At 61.6% G+C, this 23,162-nt stretch overlaps 2 protein-coding genes across 5 annotated transcripts in view; one reads left to right on the forward strand and one right to left on the reverse strand.

Moving 5' to 3' along the window:
* The window catches only part of ZNF710 (zinc finger protein 710), a 37,738-nt gene extending 22,538 nt beyond the window's left edge, over window positions 1-15,200 (forward strand). For all 4 annotated transcript variants that reach the window (XM_056113970.1, XM_056113969.1, XM_056113971.1 and 1 more), the window contains 4 exons: window positions 8,715-10,211; window positions 12,692-12,883; window positions 12,959-13,133; window positions 13,375-15,200. In XM_056113970.1, coding sequence (XP_055969945.1) covers window positions 8,742-10,211; window positions 12,692-12,883; window positions 12,959-13,133; window positions 13,375-13,541 — 2,004 coding nt within the window. In that variant the 5' untranslated portion in view covers window positions 8,715-8,741 and the 3' untranslated portion in view covers window positions 13,542-15,200. The remainder of the gene's footprint in view (window positions 1-8,714; window positions 10,212-12,691; window positions 12,884-12,958; window positions 13,134-13,374) is intronic.
* A 546-nt stretch (window positions 15,201-15,746) lies between these two features.
* IDH2 (isocitrate dehydrogenase (NADP(+)) 2) lies at window positions 15,747-22,662 on the reverse strand. Its single transcript, XM_056113972.1, has 11 exons — window positions 22,512-22,662; window positions 20,082-20,173; window positions 19,618-19,783; window positions 18,838-18,998; window positions 18,613-18,756; window positions 17,590-17,726; window positions 17,323-17,474; window positions 16,830-16,942; window positions 16,646-16,743; window positions 16,462-16,554; window positions 15,747-16,239 (listed from the first exon to the last, which is right to left on the reverse strand). Exons 1-11 carry the CDS (start codon window positions 22,624-22,626, stop codon window positions 16,152-16,154), a joined length of 1,359 nt encoding a protein of 452 aa, XP_055969947.1. The 5' UTR covers window positions 22,627-22,662; the 3' UTR covers window positions 15,747-16,151.
* Window positions 22,663-23,162: the final 500 nt, after the last annotated feature.

Below are 23,162 nucleotides of genomic sequence, written 5' to 3' on the forward strand. Positions count from 1 at the left end.
TTCAATTCATTTCTCTTTATTAAAATAACTCCAGCACCCACTCTGGAAAGGTCTCCCGGTCTCCCCCAGTTCCCCATGGCGGCTCCCGGTGGCCCCAGGCTTTCCTGCTTCTGCTGACACAGCCCTCCGCGCCTCGTTGGGTGCGCCCTGTCCGTCTGCTCCCCAGAGTCTATTTTTGTGTTTGTGTTGATACCGGGCTGGGGGGTGCCTCACGTTTGGCTGTGGTAGTGGAAAACACAGCAGTGTGGAAATCAGATGGCAGCCTCACGTGTGCCCAGCGGTGCTGGGCCCCTCCCTATTGTCCTATATTTCTGGGGGGTGGGAAGGTGGCTCTTCCCAGCAGTGCTCAGGGACTCTTGGTGCTCTGAACCCCGGGATCCCTCCTGGCCATGCTGGGCACCATATGAGATGCCGGAGATTGAACCCAGGTTGGCCGCGTGCTCCGACCCCCTCGCTGAGGCTGTTCAGCATCTCGGGTACTGGCTGATGGTAGACGCTGGCGTGTGCCGCCTCCACGCAGCAGGAGGGCGTGCTCTGGGGGCTCCTTGACCCTTCCTGGCAGAGTGTGGGTGCCCTCCCCAGCCGGCGCCAGCTCTCCCAGATGGTTTGCTCTCCCACATCTGGGACGCACCCCACCCCGTCCACACCCACGACCCAGTCCCAGCCAGGGATTGGCCCTCGCTGCCGTGTTCTCATCCAGCCCGCTCCACTGCGCCCACCCGCCCCCACCGAGCCAGCCAGTGCAGAAGATGAGTGAGGCCCAGACGCGCTCAGTCAATCAATCAATAAGCCCATCGGTCTTCCTGCACGCAGCCGCTCTGCTCCGGGTGCGCCTCATTATCCCGCCATCTGATGATGGAAGGGGAGAGAAGCCTCTGTGTAAAGGTGACCCGTCTCCACTGTGACTGCCACAGGGGTGGGGTGGACAGGGTGCCCCCTCCCGGCTCAGAGGGCCACTTGCCCAGTAGAAGGAGGTTGTGTGTGGCTGGGGGCGGCAGGAAGGAGGGAGGGCCGAGGCCAGGCCCTCTCACAGGTTCCCCGCCCTTGCCCCCTCCCCCCCAGGACCAGCCGGTCTCCAGCGGGGAAAATGACCAGCCTCCGGCTGTCCTCCTGGACCCGCACCCTTGGCTGACAGTGTGGCCCATCTGCAGACAGAGGCACGGGCGGGCAACAGCTCCGGAGCCCCAGAGCATCAGGGTCCAGAGGACCATCCAGGGAGCCTTGGCCGGTGCCACCCGTGTCCTGAGAGGGGGAGAGGTTTAGCCGCTCTGGCTGCTGGGCGGCATTTCTGTGTGTCTTTGTTTTTTGGCTGCGCCTGGCAGTGCTCAGGCGCACTCCCGGTGGGTTCAGGGAACACTGGGGTGCTGGGGATCGAACCCGGGTAGACCATGTGCAAGGCAGACGCCCTCCCACTGTGCTGTGGCTCCGCTGGGGCTGGGGGATTTCTGTTTTGTACTTCTAGGAGGGGAGAGGGCCTGCATTGTCGCCTGATTGGCACCTTCTGTCAATGGGGGTCACCGCTCAGGCTGCTCCTTTTCAAGCGCTCCTTTCTCTCTGTGCGCTGTGTTCATGCCGGAACGTTCTGGAACATTCTGGCTTTCAAAGCTCTGTCTTGCTCTCCCCTTTTGTATCTCCGCTTTTCTTCCCCTGCTCCCCCTCTCCCTCGGGAAGGCGCTCCCGCTCCCTTTCCCCCTTCCTTTCTTCTCCTATTCTTCTCTGCAGCTCCTTTTCTTTCTTTGGCCTCTTTTTCCTCCCCTTCTTTTTGAATAGTGCTTCTGTTTCAGGCGGCCAGTGCCCCAGTGCCGAGGAGAGGAGGGTTATGGAGGAAGGGACTGTGGCCCTGCTCTCAGGGCTGGGGGAAGGGTCCCCACTGTTGCAGCCGGGAGCTTCCTGCTTGGCCCTGGAGACCCAGTTGGGCCTCTGAGTGGGTGTGGTACTCCCTCCCCTGAGGGCGCCTGACTCCCCCTCCGGGTGGAGAAGGTCGCGGATGCATGTCCAGCGGTGGCTGGCCTGGAGAGGAGGGGGCTTTGTAGGGGGAGCAGGCAGCCTGGGGAGAGCGGGGCGGCCACGGAAGGGTCTTTCCCCCACAGGACAGGGGAAAGAAACGGGACCCTGTAGTAGTCTGCCTCCCCCCTCCCTCGCAAAGGCCAGGACACTGGGGGGCTAGGAGGACATCTAGGAAAGAGCCCCAGGTGCCGCTGGCCTGGAGGTGTGACCCTGGGTGAGTCCCGGCACCCCTCAGCCACATCCTGAGTCTCAGGGTCATGGTCATGGCACAGTGTGGGCTAGTTGGAGATGCCTGTGACTGGAGGAAGGTGGAGGAACAGGGCAGCACCAGGCTCGGGGCAGCTGGACAGCAGGACAGGTCACCAGCCTGCAGGGAGAGGGAGAGCCCTGAGACCTGAGGGGGCGCCCTCCGGGAGAGTGGGAGGGGCGGAGCAGGTTGGAGGACAGCAGGGAGGCTGCCCAGCCGGTTTTTCTGGTTTGGAGAGGGGAGAGGAGAAAAGTGGGGGTGACGGGGGAGGGATATTCACCAGGCCTGGGTCTACTTCCGCTAACAGGCTTGGAAGGAAGCAGGTCTGGGGGTGCTGGGGGGGTCATTATCCTGCTGGAACTGGCATTGAGGCAGCTTCCATGACCTTTCGCACTCCTTTCCTAACTAGGGGGCACCCCATTGAGGAAGGTGGGCAGGCACGAGGGAGGCAGAAGCCAAAACGGGTGCTTCTCAGGGGTGTTCCTGGGGTGCTGGGGATGGCGCTAGAGCCAAGTTCAAGTCTGTGCTCCAGACCTTGGAGGCCCCCCACACACACACCTCATTTCCACACTTGCACACTTACAGGGAGCTTGCAGCTTTTGGGCCTGTACTTTCTAGTGGTTCTCGCACGTTCTCAGCACCGCTGCCGCATCTGCAGACGGGCGTGTCATAGGATTGCTGCGGTCAGGGTGCACGCAGCCATGCTGTGCCTCGTTTCCCTCTGCTGGGGGTCCCCCGGGAGCACCCTCGGAAACAGTGTCTTGAGGGTGGGCAGAGGCAGCTCTGGATTCAAGACAACCCCTCACCCGCCGATGTTGGCGTCGGTGGAGGTGGAGGTGCCCCTTGGAGCCAGACCTGGAGAGTCAGTGACCTTGTGCCCAGGAAGGGCCTGTAAACTGTAGGGGGCTGTGCCCTTTCCGTTCATATAGCCCCAAGGACACCTGACCAGCACTCAGTTCTGCCGCTCTGGAGCCTTTTGTCGCCTGCCCGCCCCTACTTCCTGCTGTCCTCTTCCTGTCCCCTCCTCTTTCCATTCCCACTGGTCAGAGACCAAGGAGCAGCCCCATGGGGCTGGTGGGCAGCACCCCAGGTGTTTCGCAGCTGCCTCCCTCCTTCTCTCCAGACAGAATGGCAGGCGCCCCCTCTGCACAGACACAGCCTTGCCAGCAGGTGGGGGGAGGGGCATTCTGTGCTCTGCTGGGCGACGTGATTGCACACCACCCTTCACCCCACTGCTGCTCTGCCTCCTCCCCTCCCTAGCCCCATATGCCCTTGGTGGTTTGCGCCCACCAGGACATGGGCACCAGTTACCTGCCACACAGCTTGGTGTGAAGGGCAGTGCAGGGTGTCTGGGGTGTTCTTGGCCCTCGGGTCCACGAAAGGCAGTCAGATAGTCATCAGTTAGCCAGTCTGTTTGTCTGTCAGTCATTCAGTCAGTCAGCTAGTCAGTCAGCCAGTCAAGTCAGCCAGTCAGTCAGTCAGTCAGTCCGTCAGTCCGTCAGTAGGCTAGTCAGCCATTCATTCAGTTAGCCAATCAATCAGTCACTCAGCTAGTGAATCAATCAGTAAGTCAGTCGCTCTGTCCTGTTGTGCTGCAGTCTTTTGTGTGTCTGACCACATTGAAAGGGTTACAGCCAGCATCAGCCCAGCCCAGCCATGGGTGATGTGAAGAAGCAGGAAGGTCGCTGTGGCTCTGCCTGACCCGGCCTTCCAGTGCCTCGCGCAACACAGCCTGTCTCTTAGTGCCTGAGCCGAGAGCCTGGGCATCGAGGCTGACCCTCTGTCCTCTGCCTCTCTTCCTTTCCTCCCCGGGGACGTGTTTTCATGTTCAGGACCCTGTTTCGCTTTTCTAGACAGACCCTGTGGGTGGGGATCCTGACCAGGCCTCACAGCTCTTCACGGGTGCTGTCAGGCTCTGCGGGTGCTTCTCTCCGCCTTCCTCTGCGGGGACTCTGCCCCTGGCATTCCTGGGTGTTGGACAGGTTTTTAAGAAAGAAGCAAAGCTGTTGAGTCTTTGGCACCTCACCTCAAGGGGCACCTGTGAGGACCTTGCCCAGCCTGCTGAGTTCCCACAGGCACTCGCAGCCGCAGGCCCCCAGACCGTCCTCTACCAACTCTCTTCTCTCCGCATGGCTCCAGCCTGGCCATGGCCGTGATGGGCTTGCCGGCTTCTTGGCGGTAAATCTTCTTTGTTTCGCTGTCATTTCTCGTCACTGTGCGTGAAACAGAGATGCAGGAGGGGGCTGGGTGATCGCCCTTCCCAGAACATAGGCAACTTGCTCCTCTGTGGAGTGGAAATAAGGGAGTTAAAAGCACCCTGGGGCCGAAAGGAAGCTGGGAGGGGCCCAGGACAGGACATGTCTGTCTTAAACTTGGGGTTGCCCCTAGGTTAATGTCCCCTTCTCCTGGTGATCGGGGTTCAGAGCGACTTGGCATAAATGGGGAGTATTGCCACATTGTTCGGAGTGGGAGGTACTGGGCAATGAGCAGGGGTCCTCCGCGGTGGCTTTCCTGGGACTGCGAATTCCTACCAGGGCCGCTCCCCGCTGTCTTCTCTCGAATGCCAGGTCCCTGCACCCCTGTCTGTACAGTTTCCCAGGGAGCAGGCAGGTGGAGTTTGTGGGTGGGACCCTGAGAGAAAACAGCTAGGGGGCTGGCGATGGGCCTGGGCCTCCCTCCCTCTTATCTTTTTTAAGCAAGAGATAAATATGAGTCTTTGGGAGATGACAGGACACTGGGATAAAAGGAGAGTGGAAGGGAGCAGGAGTGAGGGGCAGGGGCTGGGGGGAGGAGGGAATGCGGCCTGGAGAGGATGTGGTTTCCGGGAGACGAAAGATGGAGAAGGCCCAGCCTGGCTGGGGGGACACGGGAGCCCCCATTGCCTCAGTCTCTGCATCTGTCAAATGGAGCAGAGCTGCCAGCGAGGGGTGTGTCCAGTCTGAACCTGGCTCCGGGCTCATGCAGGGACAGCCCTCACCTTTGCCCCATGGCGAGGTGGACGCATTGCTTGGTGATCCTACGTAGCTCTCTGGTTTGGACCTGGACCATGTGTGCTTTCCTGCTGCTGGAGCGCTCTGGAAGTCTGACCACTCTTGTCCTGTGTTTGCCCTGAAGGGCGCCTCTCCCCCAACTTCAAATTCTGGGCTCCTCCATTCACCTTCCTCGAGACCTTAGATCCCCTTGGACCTGGGGCAGGAGGACGCTCGGGGAAGACTTCCTCAGGAAGCGATGCCTCCGGTGCCAGCAGATGGAGGAAGGAGGGATGAGGACAAACATTCCAGGGACCAGATGGCCAGGCCAAATGCAGGAAGGGCCTCTTAAAGACAATCAAAAGCCCTGGCCACTGCCTGGTGAGCTGCAAAGGAACAGGCCTTGCACTCTTCCTGCATAGCCGGGAACCACTTGCGTGCATTCTGGGAGCTGTGGGGAGAAAGTTGGACTTGATGGCAAGAGCAGTGGCAGTGACCATGAGCTCTGAGGGGGGGAGTCAGGAGTGACTGGCTGAGCATCAGGGGGTAGAGCCCTTGAGATGTCAGTGGACTTCCTGCTGACCACCTCAAACACAAGGCAGGATTGTCCTGGGGGTGTGACAGTTAACGTCCTGTGGAGGGAGGGGCATTTGGAGAACTCTGAGACGAGACTTCCTCTTGGGTCCCACTCACTCATTCACTCAGATACTCGTCACGCAGACTCGTTTGCTCCTTCTCTTGTTCATTCACTCATTCGCTTGTTCATTCATTGAATCCCTCACACATTCATTCCTCCACTTATCTGCTCCCTCTTGCATTCATCGAACTCCCAAGGAGACCGTTGCCTTCCTTCACCCCCTTCCTTCCCTGGTGTCCTCTGGCAGTCTGTCCTCTGAAGGGGACTGCCAGGCGGCAGGAGGACCTGACCCAGAAACCGATACAATTAGGAATCAGCTAGAATTAGCACCGGCGACTTTGGGGACTGGCAGGTCTGAACGTGCAGGGCTGTTGGCGGTGGCACGTTCCAGTCTAGAGCAGGACTTCCTTCCTTCCTTCCTTCCTTCCTTCCTTCCTTCCTTCCTTCCTTCCTTCCTCCCTCCCTCCCTCCCTCCCTCCCTCCCAAACGTGCCGTGGCGGCCTTACACTGCCACCTGAGTCGTGGGCTGCCTTCTGGGGGCCTCTCAGAGCTGGGCCCTGCGAATCGGAAGCGCCTGAGAGCGAGGAACCCTCCCTCTGGGTCCTGCGGCTTCTGGGAAGGGTCTGTCTCTGCTCAGGCTTCACCCACCCACTGGTCTAGCCCCTCCCTGAGGCTCAGCCCTTGGTGTCCCTGCTAGGTGGAAGCTCTGAGAAAGGGGAACAGAGCAGAGCAGAAGTCCCTTCCTCAGAGGACACACTTCCCTGCCCCGGCACCCCAGCAGAAGTGAGATGTGGCAAGGAGCCCCGGGCTTGCACAGAACTCTGGGTTTCACTTCCGCTTCCTCTTGCCTTCCTGGGAGGTGAACGGAGGGTTCGTTTATGGCTCCAGAGGAAGCAGGTGCCTCGAACGGAGACCCTGAGCGTTTGCAGCTTTGTCATATTTGGGGCTTTCTGTGTCATTCCCCCACCCCACCCCACCCCCAGTGCCCCTGGAGGCCCCTCCCACACCCATTCCACTCAGGCACTCGGCACTGACACGCAGAAGCTCAGGGCACACTGGCACTCAGACCACACACACTCCCCCCCCCCCATTGTTGGATGTGACTCTAGGGTGCAGGACCCAGGGGCACACACCTGCCTTCCCAATGGCCGCCAGCCACAGTATGGTAGACATGAGAAAGTAAGTCTTTTCCCAGGGTGCTTGGTGACACCCCAAGGCCTCACCACAGAGCCCTTCTGTCATCTCTGGGTTCCTTCTCCAACATGGCTTCTGTCCTCCAGCCTCAGGGTCCCTTGGACACAGAGACACAGACCCTGGCCTCTCATGGATGGTGGAACTCAGGGTGATTGGCAGGCCAACCAGGAAGGAACTTGGGGCACAGAGGCCACCCAGCCCCCCCACCCCCTGGCAGGGTGTGGCCCCATCCCCCTCGGCAGGAGCCAGTTCAGTATCTGAAGTGAGAGTCTGATAGTCTGGGAAGCGGTGAAATTGATGGGTGGGGGAGAGGGGAGCCATGTCCCCTCCTTGTGCCCTTCTCCCTCACTGCCTCTCTCTCCCTCCCTCCCCCCTCCCTCACCTTCTTCCTCTCCCTTTCCCTCCCTCCCTCCACTTGTCACCTCCTATCTCCCCACGAATCTTTTTTTGCTTTTCGGGTCACACCTGGCGATGCACAGGGGTTACTCCTAGCTCTGCACCCAGGAATCACCCCTGGTGGTACTCAGGGGACCATACCATATGGGATGCTGGGAATCGAACCCGGATTGGCCGCGTGCAAGGCAAACGCCCTCCCCACTGCGCCATTGCTCCAGCCGCTCCCCACAAGTCTTTAAACTCCTACCAGACTGCCATTCCGCTTCCTCTGGTGCTCTGCCTTCCCCTTTGCCTTTCTCTCCCCTTTAGGGACCCAGGGTCCCTCAGCCCAGGGGCACCTCTCTCTTTCCTCCACTCTGTCCCCACCGCAGCATGCTGGTGCTTTTGTTCCCAGCCTGTGGCAGGGGACCAGGGAGTAGGGGAGAGGCTGCCTTGCATGCAGGTGACAGGGACCTGGCCACGGGAGGCTCACCCTGTGCCAGGCCTGGAGCTGGAAGAGCAGGGCCACAGCAGGGAGAGGGTCCGAGACCGAGGCAGTCCTGTGCGGAACGCAGGCTGGTACGAGCATCAGGGGGGGCCTTCTCACGCCCCCCACTGTGATCAGCTTCTTAGCCCCTTTCCCTCAGGTAGCCCTGACAGGCAGGGCCGCCCCAGCCTTAGTGGCACCCCCATGTCAGCGGCCGATCCGCTATGCCCATTCTCTGCTGGCCCCTCTCTTTGGGGAAGTTGGGAAAACCGCTGAGCTCAGATCACACCAGACCAGACAGCGGGAGGGGCGGTGTGGCTGAGGGCCCAAGGCGTCATCACGGGTCTTGAGGAAGGTCCGTGTGAGTGGGTGCTGGGCAGGACGGAGCAGTTCCGGCCTTCCCTTCGAGCTTCCGGAAGGCTGGGAGGAGGGCACGTGGTGGCACTCTGCTCTGGGGCCCGAACACCCTCTGGGCCCACACACCCTCTGTGCGCAGGTATTTTCAGGCTCGTATTTGGGAGGGACCCAGAGAAGTGACTTTGAGTGGCTTCCTGTGGGACACACAGCTGCCAGGGCCCAGCAGGGCTGGGTGGGGGCTGAGCAGCTTCTCGCCAGCCCCCACTGCTCGCGGTAAGCGCCCTGGATCCCTGTGGGAGGCCGGACTCCTGGCTGGGCCCTTTGGGGTTAGCCAGCGCAGGAAGGGGGGAGCCGCGTGGGGCCTTTGCTCCCGGGATCGGGAGTGTGGGGGAGCGGGGCAGCAGGCGGGGGTGCTGGTGCTAATGGCCTCTCCTTCCACAGCGATGTGCTCCTAGCGACCGCCGCGGGATGGAGGGTTTCATGGACTCAGGGACACAGACGGACGCGGTGGTGGTTCTGTCCTTGGCCCAGGCCGCTGTGCTGGGCCTGGTCTCGGAAAATGAGCTCTTCGGAGCCACCATAAGCGCCGACGCCTTCTACCCGGACCTGGGACCGGAGCTGTCCGGGGAGGCCATGGGGGAGCCGGGGCCCCCAGCCCCCGCCGACATCTACCAGCTGGCCTGCAGCGGACGGGCCCTGGAGGAGCCGGCGGAGGAGGAGGTGCTGGAGGTGGAGGCGGCCTTCGAGAAGCACACGCGGAGGAAGACGAGGCCGCCCGTGCGGCTGGTGCCCAAGGTCAAGTTTGAGAAGGTGGAGGAGGAGGAGGAGCAGGAAGTATATGAAGTCTCGGTCCCCGGGGACGACAAGGTCGCTGGCCCCGCCGAGGCCCCGGGCCAGGGGGCCACGGGGGGCTGCGAGCCGCTGGTGCAGAGCAGCGCCGTCAAGATGATCGATCTCAGCGCCTTCAGCCGCAAGCCACGGCCACTGATGCGCCACCTGCCCCGCGCCACCAGGCCTGAGCTGGACGTGGCCTCCTACGACCCCCACTTCCCCGACCCAGCCCGGGACGGCACTTTCCCCGAGCCCAGCCTGGCACTGCCCGGCCCCGAGGCCCTGACGGCCGAGTGCGGCTTCGAGCCACCACCCCTGGCCCCGCTGAGCGACCCCGAGGCGCCCCCGCTGGAGTCCCCCGAGCCCGCAAAGCCGGAGCAGGGCTTCGTGTGGCAGGAGGCCAGCGAGCTGGAGGCAGACGCGGCCGGCTCGACCGCGGAGCGCCACAAGAAGGCGCAGCTGGACCGGCTGGACATCAACGTGCAGATCGACGACTCGTACCTGGTGGAGGCGGGCGAGCGGCAGAAGCGCTGGCAGTGCCGCATGTGCGAGAAGTCGTACACGTCCAAGTACAACCTGGTCACCCACATCCTGGGCCACAACGGCATCAAGCCGCACTCGTGCCCGCACTGCAGCAAGCTCTTCAAGCAGCCCAGCCACCTGCAGACGCACCTGCTCACGCACCAGGGCACGCGGCCGCACAAGTGCCAGGTGTGCCAGAAGGCCTTCACGCAGACCAGCCACCTGAAGCGCCACATGCTGCTGCACTCCGAGGTCAAGCCCTACAGCTGCCACTTCTGTGGCCGCGGCTTCGCCTACCCCAGCGAGCTCAAGGCGCACGAGGTGAAGCACGAGAGCGGCCGCTGCCACGTCTGCGTCGAGTGCGGCCTGGACTTCTCCACCCTGACGCAGCTCAAGCGCCACCTGGCGTCCCACCAGGGCCCCACGCTCTACCAGTGCCTGGAGTGCGACAAATCCTTCCACTACCGCAGCCAGCTGCAGAACCACATGCTCAAGCACCAGAACGTGCGGCCCTTCGTGTGCACCGAGTGCGGCATGGAGTTCAGCCAGATCCACCACCTCAAGCAGCACTCGCTCACGCACAAGGTGAGGGGGACCCCCAGCCGCGAGGGGCGGCGTGCGCGCGAGGCCCCCCATGTTAGTTTTGTCTTCTGGTGTCTGGGACACACCCGGTAGTGCCCAGGGTGACTCCCCTATGGGGTGACGGGGATCAAATCTGGGTCAGTGGCGTACAAGGCAAGAGCCCTACCCACTGTAGGATGTTCCTGCCCTCTTTTTTTTTGGCTTTTTGGGGGTCACGCCCAGTGATGCTCAGGGGTTACTCCTGGTTCTGCGCTCAGCAATTACTCCCGGCGGTGCTCAGATTGGGATGCCAGGAATGGAACCCACATCGGCCACATGCTAGGCCAACGCCCTGCCCACTGTATTAGCGCTCTAGCCCTTTCTTTTTCGTTTCGGTTTTGGGGCCACACCCAGCCGTTTTCAAGGCTGACTCCTGGCCCTGGTGCTCAGGGATTTAGGGCTAGTGGGGGACACTTCGTGGTGCTGGGGTTTGAAGCGAGGTCAGCTGTGAGCAAGGCACCCAGCCTGCTGTGCTGTTGTTCTGGCCTGTTATGTCTCCTTGGGCCACCCCCCTCGCCCCGTGCCTCTTGGGGGCTGCTCTTGTCCTGTGGAGCTGGAAACCGAGCCCTGCTCAGCCCTCAGAGGACTTCTAATGGTCGAACCCTTATTCTAATAGAACAGTGAAAGCTTGTATACAAACCTCGGGGGAGCTCAGCTTGGAGCACCTGCCTGGCCTGGGTGGGGCCTTGGGTTTGATCCCAGTTCTGCCAGAAACAAGACGTAGAGGAAAGAGATTGATATGAAGACGGTGAAAATGATCAGGGCTGCTGGGGAGATGGCTGAAAGGTCGGGAGCACAGGCCTTGCAAGCGGGGAGCCCATGTGTGGTCCCTGAGAGCACTGCTGAGAGTAACCTCCGAGCAAAGAGCCCCTGAAACTGCCTGGTAGAATCCTGAAAGAAAGAAAATGGGGGCCGGATTGGTAGCATATTGGGTAAAACTTTTGCCTTGCACGCGGCTGACCCAGGTTCAATCCCCAATATCCCATAAGGTCCACCTGTTCACCGCCAGGAGTAATAGCTGAGTGCAGAGCCAGGAGGAACCCCTGAGCATTGCTGGGTATGATCCCCCCAAAAGAAGGGAGGGAAGGAGGGAAGAAGGAAGGAAGGAAGGAAGGAAGTCAGGGAGAGAGCTTATAGGATTTCACTGAGTTTACTGAAACCCTTAGCTGGTGTCTGTTTACAGAATATCCTCTTCCTGGTGCCTCATGCCGCCCAGAAAGCTTTGTTGTTGTTCAAGGCACTGCTGTCACTGGAAAGGAAGTGTTGGAATTACTTTTTCCTTTTTTTCTCTCACTTAAAAAAAAATCTATTTAATGAAACGTTTGGGAGAACTCCAGTAGGACTGAAGGCACCAAGTAGAGGAAGTCTCCAGCTGGCTGGGGGGGACAGCCAGCCCTGGGGTGGGGTTTCAGGGATCACACTCCCACGGGAGTCCCCAGCTGGGGGGGGGGGGGGCAGCTGCCCCAGGGCGAGCTTCTGTCAGGTGCTGAAGCTGGCAGCTTGGCAGCCAAACCAGATGATGTATTGCTAACGTCTGTGTGGGTAGGGCAGGAGGGCGGAGACGCCCTCAGTGTGCTCCATTCTCCTCTCCCCTGGGCCTTCGGACTCCCCACACGGCTGCAGGCTGTTAGGAGATAAATAATGCTGTGAGGAAAAGCTGCGAGCAGAAATCAAAGGCGAATCAAGTTGGAAACATCCCTCTGACAGCCTGAGTTTATGTGTGTGAGTGTGTGTGCGTGCGTGCGTACACACGCGCACACGTTCCTAAAAGCTGGTGCCCTCTGGTGGTCACCCACGGCGGCTTCCTGCCCTATGAGTCCAGATGGGGAACAAGCGAGCTCCCCACAGCCCTACTCAGCCACTCTCAGCAAAGAGATCAGGCCAGGCCCTGCTCACCCCATACACAGCACAGGGGCCCATGTGCCCTGCTTGGGGGTCATTTCTAGACCATGGTACCTGCTGGGAGCTGGTTCCTGAAAAAATGGCTGTTGATTCAGAGGGAATGAGTGTGTGAATGTGTGAGTAAATGAGTGAATAATTGAACGAGTGTGCTAGTGAATGAATGTGAGTGTATCAGTGAATGTGTGAATGAATGAGTGGTTGAGTGTTAGTGAATGAGTGTATGAATGTTAATGAATGAGTGTGAATGTGTGTATATGTGCATGAGTGTGTGAGTGAATGAGAGAGAGTGTGGTGAGTGAGTGTGTTGAGTGAACAACTTTGGCTCTGTGCCCTGTGGGAGACCCGCAGGTCTGCTGCCTGATGGGCAGAGGGCAGGTGTGTGGGTGTAGGGTGAGACTCAGCCAGCCTGCCTGTTCCTGGAAGACAGCCTGGAACAGGTGTCTTGTCAGCAGGTTCTTCCAGTGGTAGCTACTTGGCGTGCCTCAGGAAACACACACACACACACAGTCCCTGGTGGAGTCCTGACCCCCAGTGTCCCCCAGGGTGTGAAGGAGTTCAAGTGTGAGGTGTGCGGCCGGGAGTTCACGCTGCAGGCCAACATGAAGCGCCACATGCTGATCCACACCAGCGTGCGGCCCTACCAGTGCCACATCTGCTTCAAGACCTTCGTGCAGAAGCAGACCCTCAAGACGCACATGATCGTCCACTCGCCTGTGAAGCCATTCAAATGCAAGGTACTGCCCCTGGGCCGGGTCTGGAGGGGCGGGGGTGCGGGGCCCCGCCAGCTGACCCCGAGCTGCCCACCCCAGGTGTGCGGCAAGTCGTTCAACCGCATGTACAACCTCCTGGGCCACATGCACCTGCACGCGGGCAGCAAGCCCTTCAAGTGCCCCTACTGCTCCAGCAAGTTCAACCTCAAGGGTAACCTGAGCCGACACATGAAGGTCAAGCACGGCGTCATGGACATCGGCCTGGACAGCCAAGGTGGGTTTCGGGCCTGTCCTGCGGGCCCTGGGATGCGCCGGGCTGAGAGAGCACAGGAGGGATCTGCAGGGGTGCAGGGGGGTGGGGGGCGCGGCACGGCAACGCAGCCTCGAGGATCGGGCAGTCCACTCTTCCAAAGTGAGGCACATGGGCTGAGCACTGGCCCTGTGTGCAGGACGCGGGGTCCACCTGGGCCGTCTCACGGGAACTGGGGCCTCACTCCTGGGAACCTCTCTTGCAGACCCCATGATGGAGCTGGCAGGCACTGACCCCTCTGAGCTGGACGGCCCACAGGAGATGGAGGACTTCGAGAACGCCTATGCCTACACTGGGGTGGACGGCAGCGGCGAGGCCAGCGCGCTGAGCCAGCAGGCCATGAAGGAAATGGCCTTTTACAACGTGCTATAGCCGTGCCAGCCACGAGGGGGCGGGCTCCTCCACCGAGCTTTTGCACCTGGGGGGCCCTGAGACCAAATGCCCACCGGACTCCTGGCTGGCCCGGACGGAAGGACAGACAGAGGGACGGGGAAGGGCAGCTTAAGGGAGAAGTGCTGGTGGCGGCCCCGGGAGGCTCCTCAGGGCCCTGCACTGGAGGGGAATGAGCCGAGCCATGCCTTGTTCTCCTGCTCCGCCCCGCTCCTGCCTCCAGGGATGACCCGGGGTGAGCGCAGCCCACCCACCACCCTCATCCCCCAAGGCCAGGCAGGGCCCCTGCCTTCTACCTCCTGGTGCCTGCCTCGCCCTCCGCGAGCCAGGCGTGCATGCCTCCCACCCCCGGCCCCCCACTCACAGCCTCTCCAGCCCACCCCAGAAGAGCCTGGTCCTAGAGTCCTGTTTTGGGGGGGCAGGTGTCTGCGAAGTAGGTTTCCACACGTGTCAGCCAGTCCCATCTTGCCCAGGACGAGTGGGGAGGGGGGCGCCCGCCAGGATTCCCCTCAGACACGTGAACCAAGCTGGAACAGGCCTGTAGGGGTGCAGGCTAGCAAGGACGCAGGGGTCCCTGGGTACCAGCAGGGGCGCCTCTGGTGTGGAAGAGGTTATTCAGGGACAGCAAGCCCTCGCCATTCATTCTAGAATGAAATGGAATCTTGCTGAGGAGCAGAGGACCCAGAAGGTGATTCCGGTTTTCTTTCTTTTGACTTTATATCACCTGCCTTAGGTGTTTCCAGATGGAGGGGCTCTTCCCCAGGGGACCGTGCTGCTGGGCTGTACCCCGAGTGCCCCATACAGCCAGCAGGCCCAGGGGACAAGCACGTGAACCTGGAAGGGCAGCAGACCCCCAAGGCCCTCCCTGCTGGCAGGGCACCACCCTCCTCCCCTTTTAGCAGCCCCTTGGCACCTTTCCGCCCCTCCACCCAGGACCTCTGTCCTGGACCCTGAGATGCAGGCCCCAGGCATGAGTGGCATGTTCAGGAACGTGGGGCGCCTGGAGCCAAGAAAGGGGAGAAGGGCTGGGACCAACCTGGAATGGAGCTGCGCCCATCCCCGACTAGGACCAAGCCGGGCCCCTGGGTGGCTGAATCGGGATGAGGGTGATGGCCCTGACAGCCCACGGCACCGGCGGGGGCTCCAGAGACTCTCCTCAAGTGTCCCGACCCCACGGCCCTGGCCCCGTGCCCGCCAGGACAACCCTCAGGTGGCAGTGACACGTCACTGTAGAAGACATTTTCTCCTGCTGAGCAGAAGCACCCGCCCCACCAACTACCTCTTCCCACTATGTCTTTCTCCCCTGGTACCAAAAAGAACCCCGCGCCTCCTGGGCCGCCTCCACCCTGCCGGCAGCGGCCCTGGGCAGAGCGGGAGGGAAGCAGCACGGCCCCCAGCTCAAGCTGGGGTGGTCTCAGCAAGGCCCCCGTCCGCCCCCGCCCCAACCTTCAGAGGAGGCGTGGCCTCTCGGTGACCCGGAAACTCCTGGAAGGATTCCACCCTAACTTATTCTGACGTGTCCACAAGGCAACTGCCCTAGAGCGTCCACTCGTGCGAAGCCCTACTGTGTTTTTATGTTCCTGTTGAAAAGAGAGGTTTACTTAGCAATAATAAATAAATGAATATTCTTTAGTGAGGTGACTGCCAGCTCTTCCTTCCATGGCTTGGAGCACCTGACCAGCCCACGTTGGTGCCCTCTAAGTTCAGGAAGCCAGACCAGGACTCGAGAATGGGCTACCCTCCCGGAAACCTGCCCAGAAGAGCTGCTGCCTACCCCATACCTGCCCTGCGTACCCATGGACAGAAGGAACCCAAAAGGTGAGGTCTCCCCAGGGGGGCTCTGCAGACCACCCGGAGCCCATCCCAGGCTGCTGAGGCCCCCAAGTGCAGTGTTTGAGGAGCCCCAAGGGCTTCCCCCAGGTTTGGGGAAATGGCCTTGGAGTAACCAACTATTCACCAGGAGACACAGGACATCCTAGTATGGTCCCAACAGCCCCTGTGCACAGCCAAGGGTCACCAATTCTTCCCCTGCCCCTGCCTCCTCAAAAACACATCAAATAAAAAGGACAGTTGCCTTTTAAATGGGGCAAGTTCGCTTTATGGCCACTTCCCAGCTTTTGCCTAAGAATGATTGCCTGGAGCCTCAACCAGGAGGGGCCCATTCACACACCCCAGCAGGGCAGGGCCTGTGGCAGTACCGGCAAAGGGACATGATTTATTATTTTTTTAAGAAAAGTGTGGAGATGTTTACAAGGTTAACGGTAAAGGGGGGTGGGATGTGTCAATAAAAACTCACCCCTACCTACGGAGAAAAATACCCAAGGGGAAAGACATTCCCCAGACTCCCCTCCAGCCCCTGCCCCTTCATGGCTGACTCTGGGGGCAGCTCCTCCCGTGAGTTCCATCTGACCTGGCCGGGCTGCCACGTCCCATGGGGACAGATGTGACAGATGCAGCAGAGGGTTTGGCAGACAAATAGGCACTTCATGGTCTCCCGGGCGACCGGAAGTCAGGACACACTGCAACAGGCCTCCAGCTACCAGGCGCTCCGTGCCCTGGAAAGGCCGGTGGCACTGCCCTGTGCTGCCCCCGCTACTGATGTCCCAGGGCTGTGTTCAGGTTGCGCTGGATGGTGTCCAGGAAGTCAGAGGTGTTGAGGAAGTGCTCGTTGAGCTTCACACTGCCGAGGGAATGCGGCCGGGTAAGGGCAGTGGCCTGAACCCTGGCTCGCGCTTGGCTTTCCCAGGAGCCGGATACTGGGGCGTAGCCCACCCCCCGGGGTCAGGGGGTGATGGGTGCAGAGGAGGCAGACGGTACCCTGAGACGGGCCCCGAGCACCGAGCTGACTCCAGGGGTCTGCAGGGGTGTCCTGCTGTTTCCCACCCTCCCCCAGGCCACGCACTTGCTGAGACCATGGATGCAGCCCGCCAGGTCCTTGGTCATCGCTCCGCTCTCCACGGTGTCCACACATACCTTCTCCAGGGTCTGGGCAAACCTGCAAGGTGTGGGGAGGGTGCTGGGCTATGCAGGGCCACCCTGCCCCCAGAGGTGGTGTCATCCCTGCACAGGCCGCGCCCTACACTCACCTCACCAGCTCCTGGTTCCCATCCAGCTTTCCCCGGTGCTCCAGGCCACGCGTCCATGCAAAGATGCTGGCGATGGGGTTGGTGCTGGTGGGCCGGCCCTGGGGCAGGAGCACATGTCAAAGGCCAAAGCAGCGCCTGTCACCCACCCAGCACTCCTGGGGCATTCACACATGCCCAGGCTCACCTTCTGGTGCTCGCGGTAGTGACGGGTCACTGTACCATGGGCAGCCTCGGCCTCGATGGTCTTTCCATCTGGGCACACCAGCACGGACGTCATCAGGCCAAGAGAGCCAAAGCCTTAAGGAGGAGATCACGCTCTTGGGGCTGCCCCTCCTTGGCAACCCGCCCCCAGGACGGAGCCTCAGGCCCCCCCTCACTGTGCAGCTGCCTTTCAGAGCCTGTCCAACCCTAATGCACATTGAAGTCGGGTGACAGCAACTTGGGCCTCCTGGGCCCAGCACACAGCAAGAGCAGCTCGCCTGCTGGCACACAAGTGCTCGCCCCAGTGGCCCCGGGAGGGGTGCTCTTTCACACAGATCGGACACCCACTTGCTTCCCGCAATCATTCTGCTCTGCAGCTGCCCTAAAGCTCTGTGACGTGTGAGAACTGCATGTTCCAGCACTGCACGGTTCCCCCCAGGCACAAGCCGCACAAGCTGGAAAACCTGCAGGTTTACCCTGGGCCAGGATGTCCGACTGCACATCGCCGTCATAGTTCTTGCAGGCCCACACGAAGCCCCCCGTGGACTTGAGCACCTGGGCCACCATGTCGTCGATGAGCCGGTGCTCGTACCAGATCTTGTTCTTCTCGAAGTCTGGCTTGTAATGCCTGTAGGGCAGAGGGGTCTACATTGGGGAGGGGCCACCGGCTCCCTGGGGCTCTGAGGAGCCTGGTGTCTGGGCCAGCGCCCCCCCCCATACCCAAGGACGGGCAGTGGAGTTACTTCTCGAAGATCTCCTGGAAGATGTCCTTGAAGCGCCCATCGTAGGCCTTCAGGATGGTGTTCTTGGTGCTGAGGTAGAGCGGCCACCGCTTCCCCAGGGCGTACTGGAAGCAGCTGTGAGCGAAACCCGAGATGGACTGCGGGAGAGAGGGGAGTCCCTGGCATGGTTCCCGGGACCTGGGCACAGCCCCTCCAGATGGCCCGCCTGGTCCAGCTGCCTCAGGGGCACATCCATGCCGCCCCCACCCCGGTGCCCAGAAGAGGTGCCTGCTGCTCCCAATTCTTGTGGACGGGGCCAATCAGAGCCCTTCCTCTGCCGGGGCTCTGAGGATCACGTGCACCAGAGGGGCGAGCCAAAGGCCTGGAGCTTCCCGCGGACCCTCAACCCCTCTTCGCCTCCCCTGATGCCACGTGAGAACCTGAGAGGCACGGGCCCTAAGGTGTTAGCCCTGAGGGGGCCAGGCCCAAGGGACTCAGACCAAGAGTGTCAGCCTTGAGGGCCTCAGACCAAAAGTGTCATTCCCAGGGCCGGAGGGATAGCATAGTGGTTAGGCACAGTGGGTAGGGCATGTGCCTTGCATGTGGCCGGCCCAGGTTCAATCCCCGGCATCCCATATGGTCCACCCATGCACCGCCAGTGATTCCTGAGCACAGAGCCAGAAGTAACCCCTCAGCTCTGTCAGGTGTGACCCAAAATGTCAAAAAAAAAAAATGTCAGCCCTAACGGGGCCAGAGGCCAGGCCTGAAAGGGTGGAGCCCCAGACCACCGGAAGAGTCAGCCTTGCAGGGCATACAGGCCTGATACCAGACCGGATGTCAGCCTGATGGGTCCGGGTCTCAGTCTGGAAGAGCCGGCCTGAGGGCGTCCAGCCCCATACCGGAAGTGTCAGCCCTGAGGGGTCTAGGCTTCAGTCCTGAAGAGTTGGCCTGAGAGGTCCAAGCCCCGGACCACAAGATTCGGACTTGAGGGATCCAAGCCCCAGACTGGAAGTGTCAGCCCTAAGGGGTCCATACCCTCCTCACCTCATCTGTGTTGTACATGCCCATGCCCACGCCACCGGCCTTGAAGTCGTACACTGCCCACTCAGTGGGGGCGCTGCCATCTGTTGGGGTGAAGACCATCTTGAAGGCACCGGCCCGGTCCACCACGAAGTCCGTGGATTTGTACTGTGGGGATTGGGGTGAGAGTGGGGCTCAGACGAGGATCTTGGGCCAGGGTGCCTGACCCCGAGTGCCCTCGAAGCCCACCTGGTCGCCATGCGCGTGCCTGCCAATGGTGATGGGCTGCGTCCAGCCGGGGACCAGGCGTGGGATGTTCTTGCAGATGATGGGCTCCCGGAAGACGGTACCGCCCAGGATGTTGCGGATGGTGCCGTTGGGGCTCTTCCACATCTTCTTCAGCTTAAACTCTGTGAGCATGCAGAAACATTGGCCCACAGCCCCCAAGAACATGGACCCCAAAAGAGAAGGCAGCCACTGGCCAGGGGCCTGCACACCCAACCCTGGACATGGTAGGACATAGCCCAGCCCAGACGGCAGTGATGGAAGTACCAGGTGAGCCCCGTGGGCAGGGGACAGCTGGCTTTATCACATTGTACCAGGGTCCAGCCCCAGAAACTGAGGGTCCCTGTGTGGCCCCGCCACCCTTGTCCATCAGACTATACCCAAGTTTGGGAGCAGTGTGCAGGGTATGTGAGATGCTGTTCTTTGCATGCAGAGAGAATTCTGGAACCATCCAGAACTGCCCATGAATCACCTAGGGGTGGTCTCATAGAGTCGTGGGGGTGGAGAACTGCTGAGATGTCCCATGGCCCCAGGGGCAGATGGCAAGGGCACACTGGCAATGTCACTGTCCACTGGGACAGCTACGTATAGGACACAGATGTCCTGGGGAAGCCAGAGCAGTCGTGGAAGTGATACAAAGACGCAAGTCACAGCAGATGTAGCTTTCCAGACTACATATGTCCCAGGGACCCCCACAGTCACCTGACAGCCCCTTCCCTGGGGTCTAGCTCATCCCCTTCGCACCTTCCACACGGGCCTCGTCAGGCGTGATGGTAGCACACTTGACAGCCACGCTGTACTTCTGGGTGGCCAGGGCTGAGTCAATGGTGACCTGGTCATTGGTGAGGTCGCGATTAGGTAGCCCCAGGTCAAAATACTTGAGCTCCACGTCCACGTGAGGCAGGATAAGCTGGGGAGAGATCCACGGAAAGCCTCAGCCCAGAGAGGCCGAGGACAGGCCCCCGGAAGGGACACGGGCTTGTCTTTGCTGTTAGTTGGGGGACCACACTCAGCAGTGATCTGGGGCCATGCAGTGCCAGGGCCTCATGCTAGCACAGCATGTATATGCTCTACCAGCGAGCCCCAGCCCCCTGCCATCAGACTTCCAGGGAGATCAGCAGGGTGCCAGTGAGGGCGAGGACCCCAAGCCAAGCCCAGAGCCACCTGGAGAGCATCTGAGAGGTGGGCCCCCCTTCAGGAGAGTTTACCTTCTCCTTAATGAACTGCCAGATGATACGGGTCATCTCGTCCCCATCCATCTCCACAATGGGCTTTGCCACCTTGATCCTCTTGCTGGCATCTAGGGCAGGGTGCACAGGGCGTCACAGAGGGGTAGCGAACACCCTGCTGCAGGAACAGACCACCTGGGAGGGCCTGAAGGCCCAAGCGTAGGTCCTGCCCACACAGGAGAGGCAGCTGGGGTGCCCTTTCGCGGACATAGGGTGTGGCTGCCCGGGGCGGCCCGAGTTCCCATCCCAGCCTGTGGTTTTGCTTTTCCCTGAAGTTCTGCAGGCTACCCCATGTCTTTCCAAACAATCGCTCTGGGCTGCTGCTGGCTGTGAGCTGTGGCAACCTGGAACTGGGCTCCTAGTGCAAAGAGCACGGGCATGGGCACTCCCCACCTTAGCTTCCCTGTGACTCCGCATTGGCCCAAAGGCCAGGCACAGACGCTCCAGAGACTCGGAGTTTCCCATACACTGATCCTGGGCATCGAGGCAGGAACCAGAGCCCGGAGCTGGCCCCAGGGGCCTGTCCCAAAGAGACTGGTCTCCAAGTCCTGCTGAGGTGGGGGGATGGACAGTGACAGTGAGGCGGCCCCTCAGCTCTCAAAGGAAAGTCACCTCCTGGCATTCAGGGAAGAGTATTCCTCGAGAAGCGGACCCTGCTCGCTGCTCAGTGCCCACAGCCTGGCCCAGCAGGGAGAGGATGGGCACCCCAGCATGCTGCCCCAAAGAACCCAGGACAGTGGGGAGGGCACTTGTCTTGCATGTGGCTGTTCCGGGTTTAACCCTTGGTCCCCAAAAGGGTTCTCCCACCAGGAGTGATCCCTGAGTGCGAACCCAGAAGTAATCCCTGAGCAGTGCTGGTGTGGCCCCCAAACACCAGGAGGCAGCCATGGACCAGTCCACACCATCTCGCGGTCCACGCCTCCCACCTCACTTGCTAGACGGTGACCTGGTCCCTGGGCCAGTCTGAGCCAGAGCTGTGACTCAGACAGGTCCCTGCCCTGCTCTCATGGCCCTGCAAAAGCCTATCACTCAGAATCAAGTTCTCGAGTGGCCTGCAGGTCTGTGGCCTCCAGGGCAGGGCCTGCCCCTGAGGCTGAGGGTGACTGTGGGCCCGATCAGTGCTGAAGCTCCTTCCTTCCGCCTGTTTTCTCCCTTCCTCTGAGGTTCCTCACTGGGTCTCACTGGTCTCCATGCTGGGCCCACGCCTTCCAGGGAGTCGGGGTCAGGTGTACGGGCTTATTCCTCTGCCAGGAGAGTCGCTGCTGTCATCTTAGGGTCGAAGCGCTGTGCCCTCCCTCGTTCGCTGTTCAGAGCTTCCAGCTTCTCTCTGCTTCCTGCTTTCTCCCAACCATGCCTGCTAATCGGCTCCTGGAACGTGTCTGACCACATTTCAGGAGTTTTGATTTGCTCCTTAGCCGGGAGTGGGATTTTCCTTGCCTCTCATTTTGCCTGAGAATTGGTGGGCATCTTTCATGAGACCTTGCTGAAAATGGTGCCCCTTGGGAAACTTTGAGGCACTTGGTACCTTTGAGGTGCAGGGCTAGCCCGAGTGACAAATCCCAGGAGGCCCAGCAGAAGTACATGTCCCTCTGTCCTGGCAGGGCGGGGGCCAGCTAGTCCCACACTGGGTTAACGATTAGCACCCGGCCCCACACCCTCCCCCTCATTCTCCTGGGGCTCCCAGCCAGGTCAAGGGGCTCCCAGCCAGGTCAAGAGGGTTTCCGTAGCAACAAGCAGGGCCATGGGCCTCGCGAGGTCCATTGTACATGGCCCTCGCAGCCGGCCCTTTTGCTATCTTCTTCCCTGGGTCAGGGGGCCGGGCCTGGTCTCCACCGTGGCCGGGGCGCCCTCAGGGGAACAGAGTCACATGCAGCAAACAGAGGCCCCGAGACTGGAGTGAGGGGAGAGGGCGTCCGAACAAAAGAGGGCCGTGAAAACGACACTTCAGCAGCTGTCGAGTAAAAAGTTCCAAAAATAGCTGCCGAGGGCCAGGCGGGCGCGGGGCTGGTGGGGGGGGGGGGCGCGGAATTCCGGGCTGGGGGGAGAAGGGAGGGGGTGCGTGGGATTCCGGGGCTGGGGGGAGGGGTGCGCGCGCCCCCGGCTCGGCCTTTGTCCGGGCTGGGCCGGCGCGCGACCCTCCACCCTCCCAGGTAGTGGCCGGGGCCCCGCCCCCTCCCCTCGCCCCCAACCTCCCGTCCCGGGGTCCGGGAGCCGCACCCGGAGGGGACCCGGGAATGCGGTGTCCAGGAGGCCGGCGCACCACCAGCTCGGGCGGCGGTCGCGCCGTCCTTCCTTCCAGCGCCCACCCCCGCGCCCGGCAGAGCCCCGGCCCGCCGCCCCCGTCCCCGCCCGGAAGGCGCCACGTCGTGGTACGGGCGCGCGCAGCCCGACCCGCCTCGCTGCACTCACAGTGGCGCCGCAGCGGCGCTGGAAAGCTGGGGCTCGTGAGGGCCGCCGGCGCCCAGGCCGGCCCGGAGCCCGAGGCCCTGCAGAGCAAGCGCGCGGCCCGCAGGTAGCCAGCCATCGCGAGCAGCGAGGTCCACGCCGGCCGCGGCCCGGGGAGCAGGCGGCCGCCCGGCCGGGGGCGGGGCGCGGGATCCGGCTCCTCATTGGCCCCGCTGAGGAGGGGCGGGGCGCGGGATCCGGCTCCTCACTGGGCCCCGCTGAGGAAGGGCGGGGCGCGGGGATCCGGCTCCTCATTGGGCCCTGCTGGAGGGGGGGCGCGGAATCCGGTTTCTCATTGGGCCCCACTGAGGAAGGGCGGGGCGCGGGATCCGGCTCCTCATTGGGCCTTGCTAGGGAGGGGCGGGGCGCGGGATCCGGCTCCTCATTGGGCCCCGCTGAGGAAGGGCGGGGCGCGGGGATCCCCTTCTCATTGGGCCTCGTTGGGGGGAGGCGGGGCCAGAGGCGGCTGGACGTCTCCCTGGACCCTGCCGAGTCGGTGGCGGAGCTCTGGACCCCGCCGGCAGCTTAAGTGGGCGGGGACAGAAAGCGGCGAGTCCTCCCCACCTCTGGCCCAGACCCACTCGCTCGACAGAATGGGCGCTGGAGGGTTCGTCC

Source organism: Sorex fumeus, unplaced genomic scaffold (assembly GCF_029834395.1).
Source record: "Sorex fumeus unplaced genomic scaffold, SorFum_2.1 ptg000024l, whole genome shotgun sequence".
Lineage (NCBI taxonomy): Eukaryota > Metazoa > Chordata > Mammalia > Eulipotyphla > Soricidae > Sorex > Sorex fumeus.

Bases quoted from the DNA above. Each gene is read 5' to 3' on its own strand.
- IDH2 (XM_056113972.1), bottom strand. From the start codon at position 22,626: ATGGCTGGCTACCTGCGGGCCGCGCGCTTGCTCTGCAGGGCCTCGGGC. The intron at 19,784-20,081 runs GTAAACTCTCCT...ATCTCTCCCCAG, and splicing joins GGCAGTTCATTAAGGAGAAG to CTTATCCTGCCTCACGTGGA. The intron at 16,240-16,461 runs GTGCGTGGCCTG...TTCCCTCGGCAG, and splicing joins TGCATCCATGGTCTCAGCAA to TGTGAAGCTCAACGAGCACT.